Here is a 15,258-nt window from a genome sequence, read left to right on the forward strand (position 1 = left end):
TAATATTCATGAAAATTGCCTCAATGTCATTATAAGTCGCCTTAACAGGAATGCAAATACATAAACAAACAGAATAAAAAATATTCTGCAGTGAAACACCAAACTAGTCAGAAAATAATACTAGTTCATAACTAACATCGAACTAGCCCGGAATATCTTTATACATATATAAAAATCACGTGTCACATTGTTTGTCCGCGATGGACTCCTAAACTACTGAACCGATTTTGAATTTGTTTTGCACCCCGTGTGTAGTTTGATCTAACTTGAAATATAGGATAGGTTATATCTCAGTTTATAGTCGCAATATTATTTTATTCCAAATTTCTTTATATGTTTATACGTAATAATAAAATGTTACGTATACGCACCGGCACTCATATTTTCAGGTGGGATATACTTTCGTGTAATTTTGGTTGGTGTTTAATTAAACAACGTGCTTATCAATAAAAAATATTATAGCGAATGATTTCAAGTATAGGACATCACCAGGCCCGACGAGAGGGGGGATGGGGGGCGGGTTACCCCGGGCCCGGGGATTCTGAGGGGGCCCGCGATTTAGAGGTACTAAGACATTTTTTTTATTTCAGGAGTGTCTTTAGTTGTTCCATGTGCAATTTATAAGCCGAATTTCAAAAGCAACGAATATCTGCATTTCTGGGTTAGGGGGTCAGAATATACCCGCGGTAGGTATGCCTGTCATAAGAGGCGACTAAAATACCAGATTCAAGGGGCTGTGTAGCGCAACCCTTCAGGTTGCCAGCGCAATATACAGTTTCTCCAAACCCAATTGTCAACCTAACCTATCCGCGGAGAATCCTGTTTCACTAACAGAGGAGGCTCTAGCGACCCCAAGCTCCTCATGGAACTTGGGGGTGAGGAGGGAGGGATGGCCTGAATGTTTAATGTGGCCATATAAATCGTTCCCGGGATGGTTGGGCTAGCACATTAATGGTGCTGTGTTACCGGAGCGTACCGGATCTGTATGCAGCAAAGGAACATCACATCAATAACACTCCCCAAAGCCTTCGGGGAGCAACCTTATCGCTACAACAACAACAGCAACAACATTTGCATTTCGTTTTGGTATTATAGTGAAGTGTGATAAATAAAAATCTATATATATAAAAAGAAAGGCGAAAATGTCTGTTAGTTGGTCGCCGGTGTTTAAAGAAATGCGTCGGTAGATTTTGTTCAAACTTTCACACAAGTTGCGTATACGTCAGGCGGTGGTTATTAGATAGGTTTGGTTGCGCTCGACGTACAGAGTCTCGAGATATAGGCTGAAACGTGGACCCGGCTACCACTAGAATGTGTGGGTAATATGGATATGAAATGAAAGTTATTGCTGAGAGCTCTAAAGTAATTTTTATTGTGATATTCGATTTAGTCGCATCAACCTGGAAAACTGATAAATATGCATGCGAAGCCGAAATAAAGACATAAATTAATGATACCCGCATACCTATTTACATACATCCTATTTGATTCGCCTGAAATTTGGTACATAAATTTGCGTATATTAGTATTTATGATCATTTTTCCCGGGAAGTAGACCAGAGATGGACTGGGACTGAGATTAGGACTAGGGCTGGGACTGAGACTAGGAGTGGGACTGATAATGGGACTGGAACAAAATACATACCACCCTCTGGGACAGGCAATAACGGATGAAGAAGAATGAGAAGAACTTGAGAGAAAAGAGAAGGAGGAGACTGAGAAAGTGATAGAATGAAACGAAGATAGAGATAGGAAAAGGATTAGGAAAAAGTGAAGAGATAGGCCAAATTTAGGGCAGAGCAACGTCTGCCGGGTCTGCTAGTATACATATATAATGTGGATCAACAACAAAGCGAAAAAAGGAGTGTCGTAAGATGCTATGCGCCAGGTCGTGGAGTATGACATCAAGGATTTGGTAGCCTTTCTCAGGTTCTCAAAATGGTTCGAAAAGGAAAGGTAATGGTATCTCTTCAAAAGGGCCTAATTGTCACTGTCCTAAGCGTGCGGGCAGCCACTTCAACCTAACATAACATAAGAACCTGGTACAATTCCTTCTGTAATCTAATATTTGTCACTACATAGGGCATCACCATCTCAAAACTACCACTTATACCTTGCATGAAAATGAATTGGTATCTTACGTTTGGTTCGAATCTCGAAAATTGTAAGTCCTTAAAGGAGATAAGATAGACCCACCAATTAGTATACCGCATTTGACCAGGATGTTGAGATGGATCGATTTAGCCATGTCCTTCTTTCTGTCTGTTTGGGTTTCCGTTTAATATATCTCCCATACAACCGATTTTTCGGATAAAATGTCTTTAGTCATTTAGCACTAAAAGCTTGAAGTTTTAGAGGATGCTTACATATAAGACATACATTGTTCTCTAAATCGTCAGATCGGTAAAATATATAAAATATGTTTATCCCATAAAACTGATTGTTCAGATTTCTGGAATTTTTCAAATTTCATCACACAGTTGTCTCCCATTTTCTCTTCATGGTTCAGCTGCATTCATGTAAGGTATGCGGAATTGGGCACAGCGGAAGACAGTCCCGTTCTGACCGGTTTTTATTGAAAACAGACTGTTGGTCGACTAGTTAGGCTTGGTTTTCAGACTAACTAGTTCCGAACTATCACAGAACTATGCCATTAAGGTTCGGTGGTAGTTCTAATTATGTCCCCTCGCTATGTTTCAAACGGACACTTTGAAATGGCAATTGCTCTCTTTGCAGGCCTTTTCAAAGCGTTGTTAACTGCTTCAAGTAATTTAAGTTCATATAGCTCAGACTGAAGCGCTGTTGGTACAAGTGTGACTATCAACTATCCCGCTCTGCCATCTTATGAACACAATTTCGAAGGGTGCGAAACTGGAGCTTTGCGTGACTGTCTCCCATTTTCTCTGCAGGGTTTGTATGCTTTATTATTTATGTATTACAACATGTGCAAAGTGGCAGAAAACATGCCACATAATTGCTTTGTTGCAAAGAGCTAAGTGCGCCAGCAGCATCACACATATTTCAGAGTATTTTTAGGTAAGCTTAACGCAACGGTCTGTATGTACTTTTATTATTGGGATTATTAAGGATTTTTGTTTGATATATGTATATTATATAATATACTAGCAAAGGGTATAAAGTGTGTTGTTGCTCTTTCCACTTCTTTTGTTTCCACTTCATGCTTGTCTTTTTCCTCTCTTTTTCACATTTCTCACTATTTTATTTACTTCACTCTTACTATTCCTCATCACCTTACCTGCATCTCCCTCTCCCGCACCTCCCCTTTTCCGTTTACTCTCTCGGTACATTTAAGTACCACTTTGGTACATTTCCATACTACGAAGAACCCTCTTCGATACCCTCATTCTAACGCACTTTTTTTACCTTTCCCTTCCTCTTTGTAGTTCTCTCCCACTTCCTTTTCTTTTTCGAAATTTTCTTCTTACTCTCTTTATCGATCACCCTCTCTCCTTTCTCTCTCAACTACTCATTTGCGCTCTCCTTTCCTACATTATCTTCCCCTTACATTCTCTTCTCCCTCCTACGATATGTATTCCTGCCCCTTTCCCGATCGCTTTTTTCCGCGTCCCTTTTCCTCTTTCTTCCATTTTCTCTTCCCTTTTCCTTTATCTTTTCGAACTCGAATACATACCTCTCACTTCCCCCTCCCCTTTGGCCAAATTCTCAGGTTCTACCATTTGCCCTTTCCTTTCCTGAAAATAATTTAGAAACATGTATCTCTCCTTCTCCTACCGACACCAGCCTTTGGCAGCAGAGGGAAGAGGACTTTCCTATAAAGTAGAGAAAAACAGATGAGTGATGACTTGAAGTCCCTCGGTTTTTTAATAAGCGATGAGCAAAACCGTAGGAAAGGTTTCGAGATGTACAGGAAACTGAGAGCAGTATACGATACATCTAACAATATCTATTCAAGTTATCATAAGAATCAATAAGCAATAAAGCTTTTAGAACCTTCCATGAGAGCACATCATCTCAAGAGCAATGCTACAGAGTAGCAAAAGACAACTAGCTTTAACTCTTCCTTACGACTATTACTTTTAAGCATGTGTCCCAACTGATGGATTGTCACTCCAACAACCACAAGCAGCCTCTCCGCGGATGATGCCGTTAAATGGACAATAGGGTTACTAGAGCGATACAAATCTCTGGGAATGTACTGTGAGGACCAAATAAAACATCATTAATTTGGCCCACTCAAAACGACCCCACAACATATCTAATACAGCATTAACACAACAGCCAATCACAAAAGGCCCTAGCAACACGACAAACCAACAAGTCTCAGCAACACAACTAGCGATCACAACACTTAATACCAACACGACAAACTAACAAGTCTCAGTAACAGCAACACGGTAACCATGGCAACGCAACCATTTGAGCTAGCAACACCAAACACAACAGCTATAAAAGGAGCGACACATCAGCTCAGCAGTTAGTTAGCACGGAGCTGTGGTCGTGACCGGAGCTACCAGTGGAGCGTCCCTCGAAGGTATCGGTTATACCATCCGGAGAGATCGTTTCATAGGAGTGAGTCGTGGCCTAAAGTGGTGAATGTGTCGGTTATACCACCAAACACCGCTTGAGACTTCGTAAGCAACGGCCCTACCACAGTAACGCGCGCCCGCGAACAGGCGACGTCCGCCCGCCTGCGCCGACGGTGACCGCGCCACCGCAGCCATACGCAAGCATACGACGTTGGGCACAACAGCGCTACATAAACACACTACGCTGGCCGCAACATCACTACGCACACATCCGACGCTGGCCGCAACAGCTCTACGCAAGCATACTACGTTGACCGCAGCAGAGTTACGCAAATACACGACGTCAACCATACTAGAGTTACACACACGCACGCAGACGCACCGACATAAGCCGCAGCCGAGACAGGGCAGTCGCTAGCCGTACGAGAGACACGCCGACGCAGGGCGTCACAGAAACACATTTACACACATCCAGGCAACGACCAGCAAGGCGTCCTAACGGGACGATCCTAAAGGGACACGAGGACCGTTAGCCCACCACTAATCATAGAGCAAGCATAACGCGAAGTGAAGAACATATGCATACCTTTCTTTTATTACATTCTTATCATTATAGTTATAAAATATATAGAGTTAAAGAAATAAAGTGAATTACATGGGAGAACGATTTGCAAGGTGTCCCGAATTACAAAATCATTGTAAGTGAACCTTGGATACGGCGAGTATACCCCAAGCACTTATTGAAGAAGCACCGGGGCAGGAAAAAAGCTTCGTTACAGTACTGCATCTATGGCCTAGACGGTTCGGTGTGGTAACATTAAATCGTTCTAGACATGATTGGGCAAGTGCCATCAACAACGATAAAACTGCCCAAAACCTTTGGGGAGTGTCGTTAACGCTACAACAACAACAACAAATAAATCACGTCATAATCAATCTTTCCAAGTAAGTCGCAAAATCTTAACAGGGATACATAAAGTTCACAGCTAACTTAGCATCTGATCTAGTAACCCCAACCGCTACTGCGACAAAACGAATGAGACTGCAGAACACATCCTAGGATCATTGAATATATATAAAAAGGCATATACCTGTCAATTCGTAACCCACACAGCATTTAAATGATACATTTTTGAACTTTCCTTCATATCAATACAATTTGATTACTCCTTGCGACTAAATACTGAGTTTTCATACAGTTGAACAAAATAAATAATAAAATAAGATTACTTTTAATGATCAAAAACTGAAAATCATCTTTCGATCACTTTTTGAAATCATTTTCGAATAACTTTGATGAATAAATTTTAAGATTTTATAAAAATGAACATATAGAATAATAAAACTCGTTCTCTTTTGATGATCAATAACTGAGAACAATTTTTTAATCACAATTTGGAATCATTTTTGAATTTAATTTCTTTATCTTCGGTGATCAAAAATTTAAAATCATTTTTCAATCAACTTTCTTAATCTTTTCAGACTACCTTTCTTGAATAAATGATGAATTTCATACTTGTTAAAACTATACTTTTCATTAAAACATATTCAATACTAAAAGTAATAGAAATGCTACTCTTAACCCAAGATGTTTTCTAGTATTTTTCTAGATGCGGCTTCCCAGAAAAGACATACTGGATGGAACCTATGTACGGAAGTTGTAAGCTGTTTGAACCGCTGGTAAGTAAAGCTTGATCGACACGCCTGGACCCGGCTTCAACATTCCCCATGAGCTATGATTGTCAAAAACATCAAGTTATATTTAAAGAATTATGTGAGACATAGTAAAATCGTGATTTTTAAAGTGACGTCGTTACCATGATCTAAGATGATGATCATAGATGATGTTGGATGTTGTAGTCGTGTGTGTGTACAACGGTCAAGTTAATTACTACCTGCGGTTCAAAAAGCTTAATTCCGAGCTTCCGGATGCTTTCACCCCCTGATGAAATATGATTTTTAATAGTCTCTAGTTATGTATTAAATATGATGGAAAAATGAATCACAATCGTATTCACAAATGATTCCAAACCATCATTTAATATGATTGAAAAATGTTCTTAAATGTGATCAAAAAATTACTGTGAAAAGTAATCAAATGTTATTCCAAAAGAAGTAAAGTACAATCTTCCAATAATATCAAGTATGATAAAAAGATGAATAAAAAGTGTTTAAAAATATGAATCATAAAAGATTATTCAGGAGTAATCACATTTAAGGTACACTTTTCTCCCGACGAAACATTGATTTTCGAATAAAAAATACTTTTAAATTTGAACGTTTTCAATCATCTGGGGGTATATTTGAATGTTTTTTGATAAAAATTTTCAAAAAATGCTGGCTGGGAAGTGGCTGAAATATTTTCGAAATGCCTAATATTCGAACCTTAAAAAATAGAATGGCGCCCAACGTGGGGCACAGTGATAATTTGTTAGATAATAAATTTTAACTTCGTCAAAAAACAATATGAGTCACAAAAAAGTTACGAATAGGAGGAGAGTACGCCCACAGTAACTACCTGGCAGTTTCCACTACAGATGAATTTCCGAAGAGTTAATTGTGTGAAATAGAATAGAATAACAGCAACTCAAGGAAGTTTATGTTCTATTCAAAGTATGGTGGATGCAACGTTTCCCCTGGCGATAACTTTTTTAAATAAGAGGTCAGAATGTTGCGCAGGCATAAAATATAAAATTTTGAGGCGTAACATTAGGCGAAAAAATCATTACGAACATATCATTTTTGATTCCCGAAAGTTTAGTAAACTTTCTTCTACGGAAAGTTTCGAAGATAGAAATGATTCACTTGTTACCATGAGAAACCGGTATAAAGTATGATAGCCTGTTAGTTTCAAATGCATGTAGCATCGGGGTCAAAGTTCAGACTACCCTATGAACACACACCATCACCATTTGCAGTCGGGACCAAATTTGTTTTGCAACATCTTTCACATAGGTTGCCAATGTTGACATCACTAGGCTGTTAGTAAATAATCACGCAACAACAAAAACATGAAGCAGTCATTCTTATATACATGTCCACATTAAAGCTAGCAACACTTATGTAGAAGGCGACGAAGAGACATCTCTCACTCACACACATGTAGTCACCAGCCGAAGTAGTTACTCGCACATACACACTCATATGGCTATAAACTACAAATATACACGTCAGGGGCGTAGCGACGGGGGGCGAGCTTTGGGGGTTTAATCCCCCTTGCCTAGGATCATTTGATTTTTTAGGTCGTTACAATTCAAATATTTGATGTTTTTATGTCTATGTTAATAAATTTCTTTATAATTCTGCTACGTATTTACTTTGTTGGTGATATTATATTTTTAATATGCATGCATATGTATGTACGAAGTGAACACTTATATTTTAATCATATTCTGTTTCATAATAATTCTGCAATTTATTAAATATACAAATGTACATGTTAACTTTTACTATAGTTTCATAAAGAAGTTTCCTTGTAAATTTGCCTAACGACCATCTACATACATATCAGAGAACAGCAAAAATCGAACACAACAACGTTCGATTACATTCGGCAACATGATCGTGTTCAATGATCCAACTTGCTTAAACGAACATAATCGACATTGACTTAAAATCAACCAACTTATTGCATGCGTGAATATAAGCAATTCAGGCGTTTGCTCGTTTGCCTCAACCGCGATTACATTTATCGGAATGAAAAGGCAAATATGAAAACTCCATGCGTCTGAATATTTGCATGATTCTTCTGCCTTACGTCACGGCGACAAGCTACATATAAACATTGCTTACGGTTCTGATTGTTTGCCGAACTAAACGATACTAATTCTCGTGCTTTGATTTTATTCTCCACATTTAAATAATACTAAATATATAGCATTTTTTCGAAGTACACATTTCGTATTTTGAAATATAATGCATATTTGACATTATTATAATATCTACATTTTTTTCATGTCAAAAACACATTTCAAAAATGTAAAATTCAAATTATTTGATAAATGAAAAAATAATGTGTTTTTCACATTTTAAAATGTAAAAAACACATTAGTGTTTTTTTCCGTGTAGATATGACTTTTTTAAATAAATTTTTTTCTATTCGATCAGTTTCTTTCTTTTGAATTTTATATACGTATACGTTAGATCTCATGCATAGGCTCAAAAAGCATGAATTCTACTTATTCCTGAAGGAGGTACTTCGGTTTTTTTTTTATCAATTTATCTATGATTAATATTACAGGAATGCCTTTCTGAGGCTTTTCCTAATGTTCACATGTTGTTAAAATCCAGTGCACGCTTCCAGTAACAACGGCAACGAACGAGAGATCTTTTTCAACTCTTATACTAATTTCACACAGACGGCTTATTGAATAATAAAGGCAATTTTCTACATTAAGACGCTTATTGAGCTCAATCTTCCCTACAAAATTCGAATCTATTATTATTTCATTAGTAGCTAATCGAATGCCTAATGAAGTCAAAAGCACAATGCAACTCTGTTGGCAGCGTTCCGCTTCCGTTTCCGTTTCTTAGTTTTCAAGGCAAATGTCATTGTCTGCATGGCGGAACGATACAAGGTGGCCGCATCGAACAGCTGATTATAACCTTTTTTATTTGATTTGATACATCAACTACCGGCGCAATACGATTTTGACATTTGTCCATCGAATTTACAAGTACATGGAATTTTTTTTGTTTGTAGGTATGTCACCATGCTCCCCCCTTGTATCGTTCCGCCATGATTGTCTGTCTCATCCTTCATACTAATCGAGCAGTTACTTCTGTGTGAAAGCAAAAAATTTACGATTTCATTAGCAGGTGAAATGAGATCATTAAGTTTCTGTGTGAAAACAGTATTAGGCTGATTAAACACTATTTGAGAAACACGATTAGTGAAAATCGATTGAATGGCTGTGCACTAGGCATCCACCGTGATCAAATTGTTACCGTTGAGGAAGTTTTAGATGAAATGGCAAAGAAAAGCCGACGCATGCGCTCGAGTTTTTAATGTAACCTTTTTCATATCATATTCTAAACACACGTAATTTACTGCTAAAGCTAAAGGCAACATTTTTTTAATTTATTTGACTGAAAAAAAAAATAAAAATTTTTTTTGAACCCCCCAAGGCAATTCTCTGGCTACGCCCCTGATACACGTATATAGCTAGTAACCAAGCATGATCTACAGAAGTTCTAGAAGGTGAAGCGTCTAGATATTTGGAGAAATATGCGGATAGTATAAAAGCAGCGCAATCTGAGTAACAACGAATCAGTTTGATTTAAACACGCTATCAGTTGCGAAGTGAAGTATAATTGTACTACTCACAAAGTAGTCTAATAAAGACCATTTTGCAATACAGAATATTGGAGTGATTTATTCAACAGTTTAGCGTTTCGAACGTTAGCAGGAGCTTTCAAATAAGCGGAATTCCCCAAAATTCGATTCAATAGTTTCACCGTTTGAAGGGGTAATACAAAAAAAAAAAAAAACAACGTATAATTGGATTTTTAAGGACCACCTTAATACAGTGATATTTTTTACAACACTAATTAACACATTTATTAATTTATTTTTTGCCAATTACGGCGACAATCAATCATTTATTTTTCTAGATTGATTAGGTAGTACTACAAGAACTACCTACTAATACAAGAGCACATGATCGAAAATATGCATTTATGTACGGTATTGAAAACTATGCCCAACATAACTTTCGACCTTCAGCCGTGTGTAATTGTATATTTTATCATGTCATTGGAAAATTACCGTACTCAAAAGATTTTTTTTATGGCATTGAATGTTTCTATATGTTCAAATACTTAGTTGAGCCAAATTAATGCAGCAATTATCAAAGAAGCGTAAATTTACAAACATTCAGCGATTCAATGCAAAATCAAAAATGATAATATATGTAGTGTATGAGGCCATGGAAGATTTAACACTTTTTTGGCTCGAACGTGAGCAGGCAAATCGAACTTTTTTTGTGTGTTGGAAATAATTATTAAAATAAACATTGTGGACACAGAATTTGTCTTTACTTTTTATCTTAAATGTGTCGCAGTTTACGGTAGGCACTCTTACCACTCTTCGAAGAGGAACCCAACGAGACACACTATTGCATTAAAAAAATTTGTTTCTTATGCGAACTTTATGCGCCTGTTGCGGCCCTAATAAGCAGTGCTTTTGATATTGTAAAACAAGGGTGCTCACTCATTCTCCGTTTTGGCTCCGTATGGCTGCAACACCATCACTTTGGCTCCGTATGGCGCCTAACAACATGACTTTGGCTCCAGTTGGCTCCCAACAACAACCAACATTGCTTGCGAGTAACACGGAAAATGATCACAGTATGCTTTAAAATTCAACGGAATTTCAAATTTTGAATTGTGTTGGTGCCGTTGGTATTACACTATCAAACTTACGGCACGAAAATTCATCAACATTTATTCACTGCTGATCAGCCTGCACTTGCTGCTGTTTTATTGTATTTCGTTGCTTGTTGTTAATGCTTTCGCAGTGTAGCCTTGAATTTCATTGCTTTGCTTTGTTGTTTCATATTTTAGTATGAAATCAATTTCGTTCGAATTATTTGTAGTCATTCAAGGAACGAAATTATTGTTGTTTGTTGATGTTGTTTCCGTTATACAAATCTCTTAGGCACCCTTGTTGTAAACATAAAGGTGTGTTTTTCTTTTCTTATAAATTCTTAACCCCAAGTTAAGAGTAGAGGTGCATGTTCTACCTACTTACTTGTTTATCAAAAACAAAATTTGTTTTTAGTACACCTGTATAGTGTTAGAGTTTAGATTAGGTTGAACGGCCCGTAACGACCTTAAATAGAGTGAATGTGTCTATGGAGTTACCATAAGTTTATTCGACGACCACTAAGGCTGATGTCAGAGTGATCGCTATAAGCTACATATTTTAGGCGAGAAGGAATTTTTATTTTCATATATTCTAAAAGCTTGAAAAGTTGCTGGCACTCTCACAGCTTTCACAATTTTTCATAAGGAATCACATTCATAGCTTATTGTATATTGTAGCAACGCTTCTAGCTTCCACTCTGTATTCAGCCAAAGAAACCCTTAAAGTACTATGACCAAGGTTATAAGACAACTCCGTCATTTTATTAAATATTAAAAGCATATCGCTATCCCCATCTCTATCCCTGTCCCTGTGCTTTTCATATCAATATCAATATCACTATTCTTATCCCTATCCCTGTCCCTGTCCATATCCATATCCCCATCCTTATCCCTATCCCTATGCATATGACTATCTCTTTCCATATCCCTATCCCCATCCCCATCCCCATCCCACTTAATGCAATACAGCAATTGTCTCTTGGGAGATCGAAAATTGGTTGAAATTTGTATATAAGGTAGTGAAAACCGCTGACTTAGTTCTTTGACTTTCATTTATTCTAAAACTTTCCTAGCTAACCTCTGAGTCTCTATTCCAATTTGTTTGTCACTCTCATTATCTCACGTCTCCACTCTCCAGGCGGCCAGTGTCAAGTGGACGATGTAATCGAGTGATTTAATGATGAAAAGGAAAAATAATCAGGGGAGCTTGGAATATTGGCCGATAAGAATAATCTGCAAAAATTCTACCAGAAAACCCGACGGATGATGAAAAGTTTCAAGCGCGGACGAAATTCCTGCAAGAATCATTACAACGACCCGATAACCAACATACAGGGGCTAAGTGTTATTGTTATAGTGATAATATTTATCATTTATCATCATTGCCAAATAGAAAAGATGTTTTACTATATATAGAGAATGGACTCATAAATAACAAAGAATTACTATGTTTTCTACAAGAGCTTTCGCAACGATAGCTCCTCCTTGAGAGGGTTGCGCTACACAACCCCTTGAATCAATTTGGTATTTTAGTCGCCTCTTACGACAGGCATACCTACCGCGGGTATATTCTAAGCCCCCTAACCCGCTGGGGTGATAGCTCTTACTGCTTTGGATAGATTGGCTTACTTTTACTTTACTCTTACTAAGACCAAACCTCCGCTTTATCGAAGTATGCTAGCTAATTACCGTTACAATAATTCTTTTACACAGAAAAACTTATTATGATATTATCTAAATGAAATTTGAAGCCCACTCACAAAGTACAAAGCAGCTTACGCGTTAGTAGAATTTAAAAAAATTCTGTGGGTATAAGCAATAACCGGTTAAGTCACATGTAACAAGATAGATAGATCTTGCTTGTGAAGACAGAAATAACTTTTAATCCGAATTTGTTACAGACTATTTTAGTATTTATGTGCGTTCATGGAAAATATGCTTCAGTAGCTTTCGCACATAGCATAAAGAGCGCTAACAAGCGAATTACCACTTAATTAGGAGATGTTTTTGCGTTGCTTTACCGCCTACGGATGTTCGTATAAATTTATCCAAGATAAGCAAACACAAACAAATTATATTACATATTTACTCATGTCATATATATATATTTTTTTTTTACGAGGGCTGCGACAAAAATTTTGTGAATGGCCAGCAAACGTGGAAAGCCAGACAAAGAACAACCGACCTCAAAAAATTAGAAGGGGTGTGCAGACTATCAATGCTTAGCATTACGGGAGCCCTTAAAACAACATCTACGGCTGCACTGTATGCCATTCTGCACATTACACCTGTATACCTGGTAGCAAAGAACATAGCGTTAACAACTGCAACCAGGCTCAGTGCCTCGTGGCATCTTGACCGCCGGCCATAGTAGTATAGCGTGATTAATCACAATACGAACAGACTACCTGAATCCCTGTATGCACTTCGAGGGAGATCTTAAGGCCAAAATAGAGATGGATAGTTGGCGCAACACCCTTGCGATAAATGTGTACTGATGGTTCCAAAGTAGTGGAAGGAGTAGGGTCTGTGGTATACTGTGGTGATCCGTAATAAACAGATCCAGAGGTGGAGGCCAATTAGGACTATTGAAAACCGCTGTTATTGATGCCAAGCGGGACTACTAAGCCCAACCTCTCAAAAGTTATAGGACAGTTCACGAGAAACTGTCAGATTGGAATCCACGCAGTTCGGGTCGGCATTCTGTGTTATTTGCATGGAATCGAGTAGTTACTTCATGCTTGCTGACATCGAACCGCAGAAGTGAACCTAGAATTGAGCTTTTACCACTCATTCTGGACTGCGGCCAAGCAATCTAACATAACCAAACCTAGCCCAATTTTGATATCAGTTTTAGATAAAATATGTGACCTGGAATCATGAAATGACCCTATTGTGCGAAAACAAGTTTTCGAGAAAAACGCGTTTAAAGTTGTGTTTTAGCTTGACTCTGTATAGCGGCCGGCCGTTGTGAACGAATTTTGTAATTAAAATTTAAGTAACTTCACGACAAGCTACAAGCTTGAAACTTGGAATATAGTTCAGAACCCGATGACAATGCAATAATAAGAAAAAAAAATCTCCGATAGGTGGCGCATGGATCGAAATATTTCAAAAAATCGTATTTGTGCTCCAATTTGGCTTTAAATGCGATTTGTGAAAACACTAAGATAGAAAACTGCGGTTTGTTCCATTGGAAAGAGCGTTAAATTTCCTATAAGAATCACTCAAAAAGTGAACAACGGTATTTTCGTACAATAGGGTCGTTTCATGATTCCAGGTCACATATACATAGGAGTTAATCAATTTGTTGACCAACCATCAATTAGTTGAGCAATTATTTTATATTAACTGCTGTTACTTGAATGAATAACATTTTTTTTTAATTTGAAACTTTTTTTAATGAACCGTCTAATAAGCCTACATACTGAAGGATAATCTACTTAAATACTGAATGAAATTTTGCAAACCTCTGACATTTTGGCGGCTTAACTCGGACTACTGCTGTACCGGCTAGTTTTTGCAATTGAACTGCTTTGCTGTAGTAGTTAGTTGTGTGCGTTTCAACGTAACTTTGTAGTTGATCGATGGTACTTCAGACCCAATATAATAGTGGGCGTGAATGCGTGCAATATAGTCGGTACAATATGCGAAAACACTGAGATGTAGCAACGACAGCCAAATACGTTCGTATTAAGTGTGTGTGTTTTTGTATGTGTATGAGTAGTGCAGAAGTCGCGTTATATGTATGTGTTTCTGTGTAATTCGCACTAATTTGAGGTGCTGCAGTGCATTTTCCGCTACTGCGTTGTGCGCCGTTTTCTTGTTGCACCACCACTCACTGCTCACTCGTAATCAGATTAGATTGCTTTCACTTTGTATTTGTTGTAACTTTTGCATTTTTTCTTTTTGTTCATAACACACACATACAAAGCGCACAACAGCAACAGGCAGCAGTAGTTGCGACTCTATTTTCTTGCACCAACTGGAAGCTCACAAAGATTTTGTCATATTTTCTTGGGATTTTTTTTGTATGTATACATTTTTTGCTGTAACTTTTTATTTTAAATTTTCTATTTATTTTGTATTCACTGTCAATTTAGATTTTTTTGAATTATTTTTAGAGGCATTCATACACTTTAAAAAAATACATAAAAATTTTAATTTTTAATTTTTTTTATTTTTTTTTTTTTTTAATTAGACACATTTTTTTTTGCTTAAGCAAAATCTCGTTATTCCCAATGACAAATCCAATGTCGAAATGTGTTTAAAAATAAATATATCGTTAGCTTAGTGTGAAAATGTGCTAAGTCACTTTTTTTGAAAAATTGTATTTTAATGCAGTTTTAAAACTGAATTCAAAATACATCGATCACAAAAAACA

At 37.3% G+C, this 15,258-nt stretch overlaps 1 protein-coding gene across 5 annotated transcripts in view; it reads right to left on the reverse strand.

Moving 5' to 3' along the window:
- Positions 1-15,258, reverse strand: part of Pka-R1 (protein kinase, cAMP-dependent, regulatory subunit type 1) — a 178,024-nt gene that overhangs the window by 22,510 nt on the left and 140,256 nt on the right. For 2 of the 5 annotated variants that reach the window (XM_067787181.1, XM_067787182.1), the window contains exon 2: positions 14,345-15,011. The exons of 2 other annotated variants lie outside the window; for them this stretch is intronic. In XM_067787181.1, the coding sequence (XP_067643282.1) occupies positions 14,345-14,353 (9 nt within the window). In that variant the 5' untranslated portion in view covers positions 14,354-15,011. The remainder of the gene's footprint in view (positions 1-14,344; positions 15,012-15,258) is intronic. One more of the 5 variants, XM_067787183.1, reaches the window with a different exon arrangement.

Source organism: Eurosta solidaginis, chromosome 5 (genome assembly GCF_040869045.1).
Source record: "Eurosta solidaginis isolate ZX-2024a chromosome 5, ASM4086904v1, whole genome shotgun sequence".
NCBI classification, from domain to species: Eukaryota; Metazoa; Arthropoda; class Insecta; order Diptera; family Tephritidae; genus Eurosta; species Eurosta solidaginis.